The 18,133-nt window shown below is 50.3% G+C and overlaps 1 protein-coding gene across 3 annotated transcripts in view; it reads right to left on the bottom strand.

Moving 5' to 3' along the window:
* Positions 1 to 13,541: 13,541 nt before the first annotated feature.
* map3k22 (mitogen-activated protein kinase kinase kinase 22) overlaps positions 13,542 to 18,133 on the bottom strand; it is a 48,223-nt gene continuing 43,631 nt past the window's right edge. For all 3 annotated transcript variants that reach the window (XM_078398753.1, XM_078398751.1, XM_078398752.1), the window contains 2 exons: positions 16,311 to 16,488; positions 13,542 to 13,870 (listed from right to left, as the gene is read on the bottom strand). In XM_078398753.1, the coding sequence (XP_078254879.1) occupies positions 13,642 to 13,870; positions 16,311 to 16,488 (407 nt within the window). In that variant the 3' untranslated portion in view covers positions 13,542 to 13,641. The remainder of the gene's footprint in view (positions 13,871 to 16,310; positions 16,489 to 18,133) is intronic.

The raw sequence follows: 18,133 nt of genomic DNA, 5'->3' as shown, positions 1-18,133 counted from the left end.
GAGGCTCTCACTCGGGTCTCTTCTACATCCCGCAGCTCCGCTCTTGCTCCCCCTCCCCACACTCGCAACAAGGACAGGATCCCCCTCGTTCTCACCTTCCACCCCACCAGCCAGCGGATCCAACATATTATCCACCAACATTTCCGTCACCTACAACAGGACCCCCACCACTGGCCATATCTTCCCATCCCCTCCCCTCTCTGCGTTCCGCAGAGACCGTTCCCTCCGCAACTCCCTGGTCCACTCGTCCCTTCCTACCCAAACCACCCTAACCCCGGGCACTTTCCCTTGCAACCGCACGAGATGCAACACCTGTCCCGTTACCTCCCCCCTCAACTCCATCAAAGGACCCAAACATTCTTTCCAGGTGAGACAGAGGTTCACCTGCACCTCCTCCAACCTCATCTATTGCATCCGCTGCTCTAGATGTCAACTTATCTATATCGGCGAAACCAAGCGCAGGCTCGGCGATCGCTTCGCTGAACACCTGCGCTCGGTCCGCATTAACTCAACTGATCTCCTGGTGGCCCAGCACTTTAACTCCCCCTCCCATTCCCAGTCTGACCTCTCTGTCATGGGCCTCCTCCAGTGCCATAGTGAGGCCCGCCGGAAATTGGAGGAGCAGCACCTCATATTTCGCCTGGGCAGTTTGCAGCCCGGTGGTATGAACATTGACTTCTCCAACTTCAGATAGCTCCTCTGTCCCTCTCTTCCCCTCCTCCTTCCCAGATCTCCCTCTATCTTCCTGTCTCCACCTATATCCTTCCTTTGTCCCACCCCCGACATCAGTCTGAAGAAGGGTCTCGACCCGAAACGTCACCCATTCCTTCTCTCCCGAGATGCTGCCTGACCTGCTGAGTTACTCCAGCATTTTGTGAATAAATCGATTTGTACCAGCATCTGCAGTTATTTTCTTATACTACGGGTTACTGATTGTGGATGATCAGCCATGATCACAATGAATGGCGGTGCTGGCTCGAAGGGCCAAATGGCCTCCTCCTGCATCTGTTTTCTGTGTTTCTATGTTTATACTTTCCCCCTCTCACATAAAAGCTGTGCCCTCTTAGTCTTTGACATTTCTATCGTGGGAGAAAGGTTCTGACTGTCTACCCTATCTATGCCTCTCATAATTTACTCCACATCTATCAAGCCTCCCCTCAACCTCCAACGTTCCAGAGGAAATAATCCAAGTCTGTCCAACCTCTATAGACAATAGGCCATTCAGCCCTTCGAGCCAGCACCGCCATTCAATGCGATCATGGCTGATCACTCCCAATCAGTACCCCGTTCCTGCCTTCTCCCCATACCCCCTCACTCCGCTATCCTTAAGAGCTCTATCCAGCTCTCTCTTGAAAGCATCCAACGAACTGGCCTCCACTGCCTTCTGAGGGAGAGAATTCCACACCTTCACCACTCTGTGACTGGTAGCTAAAACCCTCTAATCCCGACAATATCGCGGTGATCCTCCTCAGCACCCCCTCCAAAACCATGTCCTTCTGGTAATCACAAGGTCAGAAGTGATAGGAGCAGAATTAGACCATTCGGCCCGTCAAGTCTACTCCGTCATTCAATCATGGCTGATCTATCTCTCCCTCCTAACCCCATTCTCCTGCCTTCTCCCCACAAACCCTGACACCCGCACTGATCAAGAATCTATCTATCTCTGCCTTAAATATATCCACTGACTTGTGGCCTCCACAGCCGTCTTTGGCAAAGAATCCCACAGATTCACCACCCTCTGACTGAAGAAATTCCTCCTCATCTCTTCCCAGGTGGCGCAGCGGTAGAGTTGCCGCCTTACAGCGAATGCAGCGCAGGAGACCCGGGTTCCATCCCGACTACGGGCGCCGTCTGTACGGAGTTTGTACGTTCTCCCCGTGACCTGCGTGGGTTTTCTCCGAGATCTTCGGTTTCCTCCCACACTCCAAAGACGTGCAGATTTGTAGGTTAATTGGCTCGGCAAATGTAAAAAAATTGTCCCTAGTGTGGGTGTAGGATAGTGTTAGTGTGCGGGGATCGCTGGTCGGCGCGGACCCGGTGGGCCGAAGGGCCTGTTTCTGCGCTGTATCTCTAAACTAAAAGAACGTCCTTTAATTCCATGGCTGTGACCTCTGGTCCTAGACTCTCCAACTACTGGAAACATCAGGGTGATGGGGTGACTTTTCATATGACCTTTACTAAAATACTCTGCCATTATGTGCGATGACATTTGAGTGCAACTACTGGGCTGGAAAACAGAGCGCGGGCGTATCGATCCCATTGATCTGTTGTGACAGCCGAGAACATTTGTGTCCAATCATGGAGATGGAATCCGGGTCGCATCTTGCAGGAAGTTGTCTTTCTTTCTGAAAAACGTAAAGGTAACGGGAAACGTCTAGATTGTCATAGTTATCGGCAATAAATCATCCAGTGATACAGCACGGAAAAAGGCTCTTTGGCCCGACTCATCAGTAGACAATAGGTGCAGGAGGAGGCCATTCGGACATTTCAAGCCAACATCGCCATTCAATAGACAATAGACAGTAGACAATAGGTGCAGGAGGAGGCCATTCGGCCCTTCAAGCCAACATCGCCATTCAATGTGATCATGGCTGATCATTCTCAATCAGTACCCCGTTCCTGCCTTCTCCCCATACCCCCTGACTCCGCTATCCTTAAGAGCTCTATCTAGCTCTCTCTTCAAAGCATCCAGAGAATTGGCCTCCACTGCCTTCTGAGGCAGAGAATTCCACAGATTCACAACTCTCTGAGTGAAAAAGTTTTTCCTCATCTCTGTTCTAAATGGCCTACCCCTTATTCTGAAACTGTGGCCCCTTGTTCTGGACTCCCCCAACATTGGGAACATGTTTCCTGCCTCTAACGTGTCCAACCCCTTAATAATCTTATACGTTTCGATAAGATCCCCTCTCATCCTTCTAAATTCCAGTGTATACAAGCCTAGTCGCTCCAGTCTTTCAACATATGACAGTCCCACCATTCCGGGAATTAACCTAGTGAACCTACGCTGCCCGCCCTCAATAGCAACTCCAAAAATGTACAGGTTTGTTGGGTAATCGGCCGCTCTGTAAATTGCCCCCCAGTGTGCAGGGAGTGGATGAGACAGTGGGATAACATGGAACTAGTGTGAACGGGTGATCGATGGCCTGTGCAGACTCGGTGGGCCGAAGGGCCTGATTCCTTGCTTTTTCTAGACTAGTTTAGTCTAGTCTAAACTAAACTAAACTAAACTAAACTAAACTAAACTAAACTAAAGATAGACACAAAACGCTGGAGTAACTCAGCGGGTCAGTCAGCATCTGTGGAGAACATGGATAGGTGACATTTCACAGAGTGCTGGAGTAACTCAGCGGGTCAGGCAGCATCTGTGGAGAACATGGATAGGTGACGTTTCACAGAGTGCTGGAGTATCTCAGCGGGTCAGGCAGCATCTGTGGAGAACATGGATAGGTGACGTTTCACAGAGTGCTGGGGTAACTCAGTGGGTCAGGCAGCATCTGTGGAGAGAAGGAATGGGTGACGTTTCGAATCGAGACCCTTCTTCAGACTGGTTAGGGATAAGGGAAACGAGAGATATAGACGGTGATGTAGAGAGATTAAGAACAATGAATGAAAGATCTGCAAAAAAGTAACTATAATAATAATATATAATAATAATAATTTTATTTGCCATATGTAGGTTGGCACAGGGTTAACAATACAATTAAATGTATTTGACAAGACAACGGGTCACCTCAGCAGTAATATTCCAAGGATAAATAAGATTTAAAAATGACATTAGTAAGGTAAAAAGACAATATAAAAAATAGTTAAAAAGACAATATAAAAAAATAATCAACGAAGATTTGAAATGTGTTTATGAGTTCAGAAGCCTGATGGCTTGATGGTAGAAACTGTTGTTAAGTCTGGATAAAGGAAACAGGCCATTGTTAGCTGTGTGCTGGGTGTAAACGAGAAGCTGGTGTAACTTGGGTGGGGGAGGGATGGAGAGAGGGGGAATGCTGGGGCTAGCTGAAGTGAGAGAAATCAATATTCACACCACTGGGCTGTGAGCTGCCCAAGCGAAATATGAGGTGCTGTTCCTCCAATTTGTTTTCATCCTCACCCTGACAATGGAGGAGACCTGGGAATGAAAGGTCAGGGTGGGAATCGGAAGGGGATTTAAAGTGTTTGGCAACCGGGAGATCAGGTTGGTCCAGGCGGGCCGAGCGAAGGTGTTCCTTGAACTAACTAAAGTAAACTAAACTAAGCTAAACACAACACTGCTGGGAAACAGAGAAGCCAGAACGTGAATATGTCTCCACTTTGCAATTTCCCTGGAAATCAACACTGCCCTCGTCAGGCCTCGCGATGAAACATCTTCACCACAGTTCATGTATTCACTGGAGTTTAGAAGGATGAGAGGGAATCTTATAGAGACGTACAAAATTATAAAAGGACTGGACAAGCTAGATGCAGGAAAAATGTTCCCAATGTTGGGGGAGTCCAGAACCAGGGGCCACACAGTCTAAGAATAAAGGGGAGGCCATTTAAAACTGAGGTGAGAAGGAACTTTTTCACCCAGAGAGTTGTGAATTTGTGGAATTCTCTGCCACAGTGGGCAGTGGAGGCCGATTCACTGGATGAATTTAAGAGAGAGTTAGATAGAGCTCTAGGGGCTAATGGAATCAAGGGATATGGGGAGAAGGCAGGCACGGGTTACTGATTGTGGATGATCAGCCATGATCACAATGAATGGTGGTGCTGGCTCAAAGGGCCGAATGGCCTCCCCCTGCACCTATTGTCTTTTGTCTGTTGATATTGATATTGACCACTGACAGAAATGGGCGGAGAAATGGCAGATGGAGTTTAACCCTTGCAAGTGTGAGGTGCTGGGGACATTGAATGTAAGGGGAAAGTCTACAGTTAATGGCATGAACCTTAAAAGCATTAACGTACAGAGAGATCCTCGGGTCCAAGTCCCCAATCCTAACCCCAATGCATGTTTCTGTACACTGTAAATGGATCGATTGTAATCATGTATTGTCTTTACGCTGACTGGTTAGCACGCAACACAAGCTTTTCACTGTACCTCGGTACACGTGGCAATAAACTGAACTGTAACTGGTCCATAACTCCGTGAAAGTGGCAACGCAAGTTGATGAGAATCTATGCCCACATCGCCTTAACCCTTTCAGTTCCAATACTCCACACATGCATCATTCTTCTGGTATCGCCCTCCAAAGGCCACATATCCTACTACACCTATTCTATTAAGTTGATCATCCTCAAGACCACTTCATCTTCCCCTTGGTTTTAACTCCTAATCTAATAACCTTCCTAGTCGTTCAACCTCTCCCTTCACACTAACAACATCCTCAGCCTCCTTATCGCATAATTCAGTGGAGAAATGCATGGATCCATCTTCACCAATGTAAAATTGCCAATATTGAACCTGAAACCTAAATTACTAACCTTTTTTCTTAAGAAATATCTCTTCAGAATAGATGGATCATCTTACAATGAAAGTGTACCTGGTGATCATGTGTTTTAAAGCCTTACTGAACAATAAGCATTCATTTTATATTAGCTAAAACAACAAAAGAAACCATCTCAACCACAACACAATATCAATATCTCTAATTAACTATATCAGCTAACAGCATAGCTTCTCATTGATAGAGTGGTGAAGAAGACGTACAGTATTATTGCCTTCAGTGATCGGGGCATTGAGTACAAGAGTCAGAAAGCCACGATGCAGGTTCCATAGCACTTTGGTCGGGCCGTGTTTGGAGTATTGCATGCAGTTCTGGTCGCCCCCATTACAGGAAGCATGAGGAGGCTTTGGAGAGGGTGTGGAGGAGGTTCACCAGAACGCTGCCTGGATTAGAGGGTTTCAGCTACAGGGAGAGGTTGGATTAGAGGGTTCAGCTACAGGGAGAGGTTGGATTAGAGGGTTCCAGCTACAGGGAGAGGTTGGATTAGAGGGTTCCAGCTACAGGGAGAGGTTAGATTAGAGGGTATTAACTACAGGGAGAGGTTGGATTAGAGGGTTCAGCTACAGGGAGAGGTTGGATTCGAGGGTTGGAGCTACAGGGAGAGGTTGGATTAGAGGGTTCCAGCTACAGGGAGAGGTTGGATTAGAGGGTTCCAGCTACAGGGAGAGGTTGGATTCGAGGGTTGGAGCTACAGGGAGAGGTTGGATTAGAGGGTTCCAGCTACAGGGAGAGGTTGGATTAGAGGGTTCCAGCTACAGGGAGAGGTTGGATTAGAGGGTTCCAGCTACAGGGAGAGGTTGGATTAGAGGGTTCCAGCTACAGGGAGAGGCTGGATTAGAGGGTATTAACTACAGGGAGAGGTTGGACAGACTAACCTTTGAGCAAAATGACTTTGGGTTACAATTCTTCGCAGGATCTCCCCACAATACTACACTATTGAGACACAAAATGCTGGAGTAACTCAGCGGGTCAGGCAGCAGCTCTGGAGAGAAGGAATGGGTGACGTTTCAGGTCGAGACCCTCCATCAGTCTGAAGAAGGGTCTCGACCCAAAACGTCACCTATCCATGTTCTCCACAGATGCTACCTGACCCGCTGAGTTACTCCAGCATTTTGTGTCCACCTTCGATTTTAACCAGCATCTGCAGTTTTCATCTTGCAGTATTGAGAGTTTAGCTTTTGAGCAAACTATTAAGCTATGGAGACACAAAATATCCCAGGGCACTGCCTTAACCAGCCAGCCAGCATCATCAGAGACCCACACCACCCTGACCCACACCACCCTGACCCACACCACCCTGACCCACACCACCCTGACCCACACCACCCTGACCCACACCACCCTGACCCACACCACCCTGACCCACACCACCCTGACCCACACCACCCTGGCCACACTCTCACTGACCCACACCACCCTGACCCACACCACCCTGACCCACACCACCCTGACCCACACCACCCTGACCCACACCACCCTGACCCACACCACCCTGACCACACTGACCCACACCACCCTGACCCACACCACCCTGACCCACACCACCCTGACCCACACCACCCTGACCCACACCACCCTGACCCACACCACCCTGACCCACACCACCCTGACCACACTGACCCACACCACCCTGACCCACACCACCCTGACCCACACCACCCTGACCCACACCACCCTGACCCACACCACCCTGGCCACACTCTCACTGACCCACACCACCCTGACCCACACCACCCTGACCCACACCACCCTGACCCACACCACCCTGACCCACACCACCCTGACCCACACCACCCTGACCCACACCACCCTGGCCACACTCTCACTGACCCACACCACCCTGACCCACACCACCCTGACCCACACCACCCTGACCCACACCACCCTGACCCACACCACCCTGACCCACACCACCCTGACCCACACCACCCTGACCCACACTGACCCACACCACCCTGACCCACACCACCCTAACCCACACCACCCTGACCCACACCACCCTGACCCACACTGACCCACACCACCCTGACCCACACCACCCTGACCCACACCACCCTGACCCACACCACCCTGACCCACACCACCCTGACCCACACCACCCTGACCCACACCACCCTGACCCACACCACCCTGACCACACTGACCCACACCACCCTGACCCACACCACCCTGACCCACACCACCCTGACCCACACTGACCCACACCACCCTGACCCACACCACAGATTGGAGACCATGTACCAGGTTCAGAACAGCTTCTTCCCAGCAACCATCAGGCTCTTGAACACTGCACAACACTGACCCTAACTGTGGCCTTCTATAGACTGTCGTTGGTTTCACGAAGGATATTCAGGGCCCTGTTTGCACTGGTATTATGGTCATTAATTGTTTGATGTTTTGTTTATTGGATATTATCTGTGTGCGCCATGTTACAGGTTTGTTATCAGGTCAAGAAAGAGGGAGAGTCAAGGGTCATGAGAGTGTCGGAAGGAACTACAGATACTGGTTTACACCAAAGATAGACACAAAGTGCCGGAGTAACTCAGCGGGTCAGGCAGCATCTCTGGAGAAAAGGAATAGGTGGCATTTCAGGTCGAGACCCTTCCTTAGACTGACTCTCAGACTGACCGAAGTATTTCGCCCGAAACGTCACCTATCCATGTTCTCCAGAGATGCTGCCTGACCCGCTGAGATACTCCAGCACTCTGTGTGTATCTTGGTACACAAGGGTCACCACGTTTCTAGCCCCTATCTTGTTCAGAGTTGTTAAAAATGTTGAGTCTTACCTTGGCCAAGAAAGCCTGTTGTCATGGCGACAGCACTGGGTGGGAGTTGCAGGCTTCGGCCTGGCCTGGCGATGTTGTCGGTGTCTCCCCTGCTTCTCCACCGCTCCGTGCCGCTGCTGGCCGCGTCCGATCCCAGCACTCGGCCTCGTGGAGCAGCGCCCAATCTAATCTTGGAGCAGCGCCCAGTTCTAAGCGCCCAGGGAACTGCAGGTCCTCCAGCAGCCAGGGTTGCCAACTGTCCCGTATTATCCGGGACATCCCGTATTTTGGGCTAAATTGGACCGACCTTGTCCTGTATTAGGCCCGGAGGGCGCTGTAGGCCCGGAGGAAGCTGTAGGCCCAGACACTGTAGGCCCGGACACTGTAGGCCCGGACACTGTAGGCCTGGTCACTGTAGGCCCGGACACTGTAGGCCCGGACATTGTTGGCCCGGACACTATAGGCCCAGACACTGTAGGCCCGGACACTGTAGGCCCGGACACTGTAGGCCTGGTCACTGTAGGCCCGGACACTGTAGGCCCGGACATTGTTGGCCCGGACACTGTAGGCCCAGACACTGTAGGCCCGGACACTGTAGGCCCGGACACTGTAGGCCCAGACACTGTAGGCCCGGACACTGTAGGCCCAGACACTCCGCGCTCCCAGGGGGCGCCACACGCAGCCCACTGTAGGCCCAGACACTGTAGGCCCTGACCATTTAGGCCCGGATACTTTAGTTCCCGACAGTTTAGGTCTGGACACTGTAGGCCCGGACACTGTAGGCCCGGGGGCCCGGGCGCCGCCTAACAGAGGTTGCGTAGCAACCCACCTCCCGGCCCGGGCGGCCGCCGTTGGTGGAGCGGGAGCACGTGGCCGTTGGCTGGGTGAGGTCACGTGGGGCACGGGGCGGTGACGTCACCTTGTCCCGTATTTGGGAGTGAGGAAGTTGGCAACCCCTATCTCCAACTAATCCCCACCTCTGTAGAACGGCCCAGTTCGGACCAAGACCCTAATGATGTACATTGGCAATCTTCCAATACCTCAAGCGTGGAGTCACAGAGTCGTAGACCTCGGGCGCTGTCTGTGTGGAGTTTGCACGTTCTCCGTGGGTTTCCTCCGGGTGCTCTGGTTTCTTCCCAGATCCAAAAGACGTGCGGGTTTGTGGGTTAATCGGCCCCTCTATAAACAGCCCCCTAGTGTGCGGGAGTGGATGAGGAAGTGGGATAACACAGAACTAGTGTGAGCGGGGATCGCTGGTCGGCGTGGACTCGGTGGGCCGAAGGGCCTGTTTCCTTGCTGTATCTCTAAATCAATCTAACACATTATAACTAAGGCCGTTCATCAGAACATCCATTGGATTTTAATCCGTGCATGGACCTCTTAAGAATGACACAGCGTGGAAACAGGCCCTTTGGCCCAACTTGCACTGAAAGGAAGCATGCAGGTACAGCAGGCAGTGAAGAAAGCCAATGGAATGTTGGCCTTCATAACAAGAGGAGTTGAGTATAGGAGCAAAGAGGTCCTTCTGCAGTTGTACAGGGCCCTAATGAGACCGCACCTGGAGTACTGTGTGCAGTTTTGGTCTCCAAATTTGAGGAAGGATATTCTTGCTATTGAGGGCGTGCAGCGTAGGTTTACTAGGTTAATTCCCGGAATGGCGGGACTGTCATATGTTGAAAGACTGGAGCGACTAGGCTTGTATACACTGGAATTTAGAAGGATGAGAGGGGATCTTATCGAAACGTATAAGATTATTAAGGGGTTGGACACGTTAGAGGCAGGAAACATGTTCCCAATGTTGGGGGAGTCCAGAACAAGGGGCCACAGTTTAAGAATAAGGGGTAGGCCATTTAGAACTGAGATGAGGAAAAACTTTTTCAGTCAGAGAGTTGTGAATCTGTGGAATTCTCTGCCTCAGAAGGCAGTGGAGGCCAATTCTCTGAATGCATTCAAGAGAGAGCTAGATAGAGCTCTTAAGGATAGCGGAGTCAGGGGGTATGGGGAGAAGGCAGGAACGGGGTACTGATTGAGAATGATCAGCCATGATCACATTGAATGGTGGTGCTGGCTCGAAGGGCCGAATGGCCTCCTCCTGCAGCTATTGTCAATTGTCTATTGTCTATTGCCCATACCGGCCAGCTACACTAGTCCCACCTGCCTGCGCTTGGTCCATATCCCTCCAAACCTGTCCTATCCATGTACCTGTCCAACTGGTTCTTAAACGATGGGATAGTCCCAGCCTCAACTACCTCCTCTGGCAGCTTGTTCCATACACTCACCACCCTCTGTGTGGAAAAGTTATCCCTTCGATTCCTATTAAATCTTTTCTCCTTCACCTTGAACCTATGTCCTCTGGTCCTCGATTCCCCTACTCTGGGTAAGAGGCTCTGTGCTTCTACCCGATCTATTCCTCGTATGATTTTGTACACCTCTACAACATCACCCCTCATCCTCCTGCGCTCCAAGGAATAGAGACCCAGCCTGCTCAACCTCTCCCTGGAGCTCACACCCTCTAGTCCTGGCAACATCCTCGTAAATCTTCTCTGCGCCCTTTCCGAGTGAAGGACTTGTTATTTACTGAGGCAGATTCCTCCCTAGTCAGAGCTGAGGGCATCCAACTAGTACAGACAAGTCGGTGGCAATGCTTTACATAAAAACATGGACAATAGGTGCAGGAGGAGGCCATTCGGCCCTTCGAGCCAGCACCGCCATTCACCGTGATCATGGCTGATCATCCACAATCAGTAACCCGTGCCTGCCTTCTCCCCATATCCCTTGATTCCACTAACCCCTAGAGCTCTATCTAACTCTCTTTTAAATCCATCCAGTGAATCGGCCTCCACTGCCCTCTGTGGCAGAGAATTCCACAAATTCACAACTCTCTGGGTGAAAACGTTCCTTCTCACCTCAGTTTTAAATGGCCTCCCCTTTATTCTTAGACTGTGTGGCCCCTGGTTCTGGACTCCCCCAACATTGGGAACATTTTTCCTGCATCTAGCTTGTCCAGTCCTTTTATTATTTTATACGTTTCTGTAAGTTTCTAAACGTACCTGTTATCAAATGTATGATGAGACCTGTCGGCGACGGTCCCTTGAAACAGCAAAAATAACAAACATCAAAATGTTGGTTTAAATAATATTACTTGATTAAACACATTGGAGCAGCTGTGCACATGAAGTCCACTAGAGGGAACACTATGACTGGTCTGTATATCCTGCTCAATGCTGTATACGTTTAACATGACACAGAGTGCTGGAGTAACTCAGCGGGTCAGGCAGCATCTGTGGAGAACATGGATAGGTGACGTTTCACAGAGTGCTGGAGTAACTCAGCGGGTCAGGCAGCATCTGTGGAGAACGTGGATAGGTGACGTTTCGGGTGAAGATGCTGCCTGGCCCGTTGATTTACTCCAACGTTTTGTGTCCATCTTTGGCGTCTGCAGTTCAAATTAATGACATTTACAGCACGGAAACAGGCCCTTCGGCCCACTGAGTCCCTGCCGACCAGGAACCTACAAACCTGCACGTATTTGGAGTGTGGGAGGAAACCGCAGCACCCGGAGAAAACCCACGCAGGTCACGGGGAGAACGTGCAAACTCCGTACAGACGGCGCCCATAGTCAGGATGGAACCCGGGTCTCCGGCGCTGCATTCGCTGTAAGGCAGCAACTCTACCGCTGCGCCACCGTGACCACCCTTGCACTAAACGTTATTCCCTTATCCTGTATCTGTTCACTGTGGACGGCTCGATTGTAATCGTGTGTTGTCTTTCCGCTGACTGGTTAGCACGCAACACAAGCTGTTCACTGTACCTCGGTACACGTGACAATAAACTCAACTGAAACCTGTTCAATTCAGCGATCTTTTAATCCCATCAAGTAAAAGAAGGTTACAGCTTTTTTTTAATACAAAATGGTTCTCAAATGAATTCATATGTAAAAGTCAATGATTATATACAGGTCAATAACAGAGTAGAAAAATGCATAAAGGCCTCAGGGTCTGAGCATTGCAGAATTGTGTGTCTGACATCTTTTGTTCAATCTGGCTACTACGCTGCAATGCATCAAAGGCATAAAATATTAGCTCTTTCATTCCCACACGGATGGAAACACGGAATGGCTCACATGTACCAGGGCATCGTAGCACCAATCATTCATAGAAACATACAGTAGGTGCAGGAGGAGGCCATTCGGCCCTTCGAGCCAGCACCGCCATTCACTGTGATCATGGCTGATCATCCACAATCAGTAACCCGTGCCTGCCTTCTCCCCATATCCCTTGATTCCACTAGCCCCTCGAGCTCTATCTAACTCTCTTTTAAATTCATCCAGTGAATCGGCCTCCACTGCCCTCTGTGGCAGAGAATCCCACAAAGGTTCCTTTGGCTAAGTACAATCTCTCAGTCAACTGACTTCATATGACTGTACCAGTGTGTGTCTGCCTCATTCAGTCCAAGTCTTTAGACTTTGGTGATACAGCGCTGAAACAGGCCCTTCAGCCCACCGGGCCCGTGCCGACCAGCGATCCCTACACACTGACACTACCCCACACACACTAGGGACAATTTACAATTTACAGGAAACAATTATCTACAAATCCACACGTCTTTGGAGTGTGGGAGGAAACCGGAGCACCCAGAGAAAACCCACGCAGGTCACGGGGAGAACATACAAACTCCGTACAGACAGCGCCCATAGTCGGGATGGAACCCGGGTCTCTGGCGCTGTGAGGCAGCAACTCTACCGCTGCGCCACCTTTGTTCTGACTAATACCCAGGTCAGGGGTAATATCAGATTGTCGTCATCTCCCGGTCTCATTCACACTTCATGCCATTCTTCATACGCACTGCAGCGTCAGGTAGCAATGTAGACGGGAGAAAACAACTGTGCAAATGCACTCATTTGTCTTTAGCTTTAGCTGTGCTTGAATTTGGTCGTTCATAATATGTACATTAATAAAAATCATCTTCTTTGGAACGAGTGGTAAAAAAAGCCAGTGTGTAGGACGGAACTGCAGATGCTGGTTTAGACCGGAGATAGACACAGAGTGCTGGAGTAACTCAGCGGGTCAGGCAGCATCTGTGGAGAACATGGATAGGTGATGTTTCACAGAGTGCTGGAGTAACTCAGCGGGTCAGGCAGCATCTGTGGAGAACATGGATAGGTGACGTTTCAGGTTGAGACCCTTCTTCAGAAACATCTCGACCCGAAACGTCACCCATTCCTTCTCTCCACAGATGCTGCCTGACCCGCTGAGTTACTCCAGCACTCTGTGAAACGTCACCTATCCATGTTCTCCACAGATGCTGCCTGACCCCCTGAGTTACTCCAGCATTTTGTGTGTATCGTCGGTGTAAACAAGCGTCTGCAGTTCCTTCCTCCACAGGCAGTAATGAAGACCGCGCTACAGGCGAAACTGCACGAAGGCGTGTCGCAGGAGGGCCTCCGCTGATGGCCGCCGTCTCTCCTCCACGAAGATCTGCTTGAGGAAGGAACGGCAGGAGTTGCTGACCCCGTCTGGGAGCTGGGGCTTGGTGGGCTGAGTGGCGATCTTGAAGATGGCCGCCATGGCTTCATACTCTGCCCACGGAGGTCTCTCTGTCAACATTTCCACCACCGTGCAGCCCACACTCCTGGAGAACAAAGCAAAATCATCAGAGGGATAGATCGGTCACGGTGGCGCAGCGGGTAGAGCTGCTGCCTCACCGCGCCGGAGACCCGGGTTCCATCCCGACTACGGGCGCTGTCTGTACGGAGTTTGTACGTTCTCCCCGTGACCTGCGTGGGTTTTCTCCGGACGCTCCGGTTTCCTCCCACACTCCAAAGATGTGCAGGTTTGTAGGTTAATTGGCTTGGTATAAGTGTAAATTGTCCCTAGTGTGTGTAGGATAGTGTTAGTGTGCGGGGATCACTGGTCGGCACGGACCCGGTGGGCCGAAGGGCCTGTTTCCGCGCTGTATCTCTAAACTAAACTATTTTCGTTTGAGTGAGGAGTAAGAACACAATTATTGAGCTATTTATTCATAATTTAGGGATAATTTAAACAAATAGAGTCACAGAGTGATACAGTGTGGAAACAGGCCCTTCGGCCCAACTCGCCCACACCGGCCAACAATGTCCCATCTACACTAGTCCCACCTGCCTGCGCTTGGTCCATATCCCTCCAAACCTGTCCTATCCATGTACCTGTCCAACTGGTTCTTAAACGTTGGGATAGTCCCAGCCTCAACTACCTCCTCTGGCAGCTTGTTCCATACACCCACCACCCTCTGTGTGGTAAAGTTACCCCTCAGATTCCTATTAAATCTTTTCCCCTTCACCTTGAACCTATGTCCTCTGGTCCTCGATTCCCCTACTCTGGGCAAGACTCTGTGCGTCTACCCGATCTACAGTAATAAGGCGTATAACTCTTTGACCGGGGAGACCACGACATTTCCTTGAAGTTGTCGAGAGTTGTGAATCTGTGGAATTCTCTGCCTCAGAAGGCAGTGGAGGCCAATTCATATCATATAAACATAGCACAAAAAGTAAGGAAATTTGTGTTTGGTAGATTATTTCTTTGTTGTAACAATGCTTCTTGGCAATAAATCTTATACCGTTGGAAAGCCTGTTTATTTCCCTTTTAAATGGTGCCACATTTGTAAGGAACATGCATTTGTGGGATGAGCAGCAGAGCTAAGTATGTGGGTTGCGCCCATGAAAAATCTGCCAAATCTCTGCCAATGCCAAACAGCTTATTCTGCCATTGACTCTTGTTCGGTGTTGTTTGGTGGATTGGATGATTGAAGTCTGAAGAAACAAGACATATTGGCAATTTAACAATTTATTCATTTAATAAACTGGAGCCTCAGTAGCGTGTGGAAGAACCATACACAGCCACAACAGCCTGGCACCACCTCCTCCTCATGCTGGTCACCAGCCTGGTCACACACTGTTGTGGGGTGGCATCCCATTCTTCAACCAGAATTTGTCGCACGTCAGCCAACGTGGTTGTGTTGGTCACTCTGGGACGCCCACTTCGCGGCCTGCCTCTGACATCCCCCGTTATATGGAACTTGGCCTTCACTTTGGAGATGGTACTAGGGCTCAGTCCAAATAATGCCGCAACTTGGTTTTGCGGAACACCAGCTTGAAGTTGCCCTATCGCACGGGCCCTATCCAGATCAGTCAAACGTGGCATGCCGATTCTTGGAGCAGACACCTACTGACCACTGTAGCAGGGCCCATGCTCACAGATGCTGCCAATCAGGTGCCAATCAGGCACCTGATTGTCAGCACCTGGGGGTACCAGAAGCTCAAAACAAGAGTCAATAGCAACAGCAGAATAAGCTGTTTGGCATTGGCAGAGAAGATTTGGCAAATTTTTCATGGGCGCAACCCATATACTCGGCTCTGCTGCTCATCCCACAAATGCATGTTCCTTACAAATATGGCGCCATTTAAAAGGGAAATAAACAGGCTTTCCAACGGTATACGATTTATTGCCAAGAAGCATTGTTACAACAAAGAAATAATCTACCAAACACAAATTTCCTTACTTTTTGTGCTATGTTTATATACAGCCGGAAACAGGCCTTTTCGGCCCACCAAGTCCGTGCCGCCCAGCGATCCCCGCACATTAACACTATCCTACACCCACTAGGGACAATTTTTACATTTTACCCAGCCAATTAACCTACATACCTGTACGTCTTTGGAGTGTGGGAGGAAACCGAAGATCTCGGAGAAAACCCACGCAGGTCACGGGGAGAACGTACAAACTCTGTACAGACAGCGCCCATAGTCGGGATCGAACCTGAGTCTCCGGCGCTGCATTCGCTGTAAAGCAGCAACTCTACCGCTGCGCTACCGTGCCGCCCGAATACATTCAAGAGAGAGCTAGATAGAGCTCTTAAGGATAGCGGAGTCAGGGGGTATGGGGAGAAGGCAGGAACGGGGTACTGATTGAGAATGATCAGCCATGATCACATTGAATGGCGGTGCGTACAGGCTCGAAGGGCCGAATGGCCTCCTCCTGCACCTGTTATCTATTGTCTATCATCTGAAGCTGGCCTTGGACCAGAGCTTGCTCACCAGACGTCAGCCTTCCTGCCGTACCCCTCTCCACTGATCACCTCCGGACTCATCCAGTACGGCGATCCAGTCACTGATTTCATCCCCGTCCCAGACGTACAGATAGTCTGCAGGCGTTTACTGGCCCCAAAGTCGGCCAGCTTGACGTTGCCCGACGAATCCCGCAGGATATTGGCACCTGCAACCAGGAAAACAGTCACGTCACCAAACCGCCCCAGCGTGCACACAGTTACAGCAGAAACACACAACTGCTGGACACGCACAGAGTGCTGGAGTAACTCAGCGGGTCAGGCAGCATCTGTGGAGAACATGGATAGGTGACGTTTCACAGAGTGCTGGAGTAACTCAGCGGGTCAGGCAGCATCTGTGGAGAACATGGATAGGTGACGTTGAAAGACTGGAGCGACTAGGCTTGTATACACTGGAATTTAGAAGGATGAGAGGGGATCTTATTGAAACATATAAGATTATTAAGGGATTGGACACGCTAGAGGCAGGAAACATGTTCCCAATGTTGGGGGAATCCAGAACCAGGGGCCACAGTTTAAGAATAAGGGGGTCGGCCATTTAGAACGAAGATGAGGAAAAACATTTTCACCCAGAGTGTTGTGAATCTGTGGAATTCTCTGCCTCAGAAGGCAGTGGAGGCCAATTCACTGGATGCTTTCAAGAGAGAGTTAGATAGAGCTCTTAAGGATAGCGGAGTCAGGGGGTATGGGGAGAAGGCAGGAACGGGGTACTGATTGTGGGTGATCAGCCATGATCACATTGAATGGCAGTGCGTACAGGCTCGAAGGGCCGAATGGCCTCCTCCTGCACCTGTTGTCTGTTGTCACCTATATCCATGTTGCGGTTGCAAGAACTATTTTCCAACTCCATTGTCCCGGCCCTTTCCACTCCAAGTCTTTGCTGTCTTTGGCGTGGGAATGGGAAAGGTTTCCTTGCAGCCCGCTCCAGCCTGCTTGCAGCTAGAGTGAAGCTATCAGCAAGGGTGGTGGCAGCTCATGAACTGGGTGGATCGTCATTGAAAGCAGCAGGAAATGATTGCAGAACACAGGCATGCACCCACACACGCACAGCCCTGCTTAACATTAGTCTGCCCGCGTCAACAAGAGAACGAGAGGTGAATTACAACTGAATGCAAGTCACCCGACATAACACCTTGCAGAATGGAAAACACTGTAGACTTTTAAGGTCAAAAGGAATAGGAGCAGTATTAGGCCATTCGGCCCATCGAGTCTACTCCGCCATTCAATCAAGGCTGATCTATCTCTCCCTCCTAACCCCATTCTTATCGAAATCTTATCGAAACGTATAAGATCATTAAGGGGTTGGACACGTTAGAGGCAGGAAACATGTTCCCAATGTTGGGGGAGTCCAGAACAAGGGGCCACAGTTTAAGAATAAGGGGTTGGCCATTTAGAACGGAGATGAGGAAAAACTTTTTCAGTCAGAGAGTTGTGAATCTGTGGAATTCTCTGCCTCAGAAGGCAGTGGAGGCCAATTCTTTGAATGCATTCAAGAGAGAACTGGATAGAGCTCTGAAGGATAGCGGAGTCAGGGGGTATGGGGAGAAGGCAGGAACGGGGTACTGATTGAGAATGATCAGCCATGATCACATTGAATGGTGGTGCTGGCTCGAAGGGCCGAATGGCCTCCTCCTGCACCTATTGTCTATTGTCTATTCTCCCGGCTGCTCACCATAACCCCTGACACCTGACGTTATGGAGATACAGCGCGGAAACAGGCCCTTCGGCCCCACCGAGTCCGTACCGAGCAGCACACTAACACTATCCTACACACAAACTAGGGACAATTTACAA

This window comes from Rhinoraja longicauda, chromosome 4, assembly GCF_053455715.1.
Source record: "Rhinoraja longicauda isolate Sanriku21f chromosome 4, sRhiLon1.1, whole genome shotgun sequence".
Classification (NCBI taxonomy): Eukaryota; Metazoa; Chordata; class Chondrichthyes; order Rajiformes; family Arhynchobatidae; genus Rhinoraja; species Rhinoraja longicauda.
Note: the sequence above shows the minus strand (reverse complement) of the source record. Positions and strands in the feature narration are given on the sequence as shown.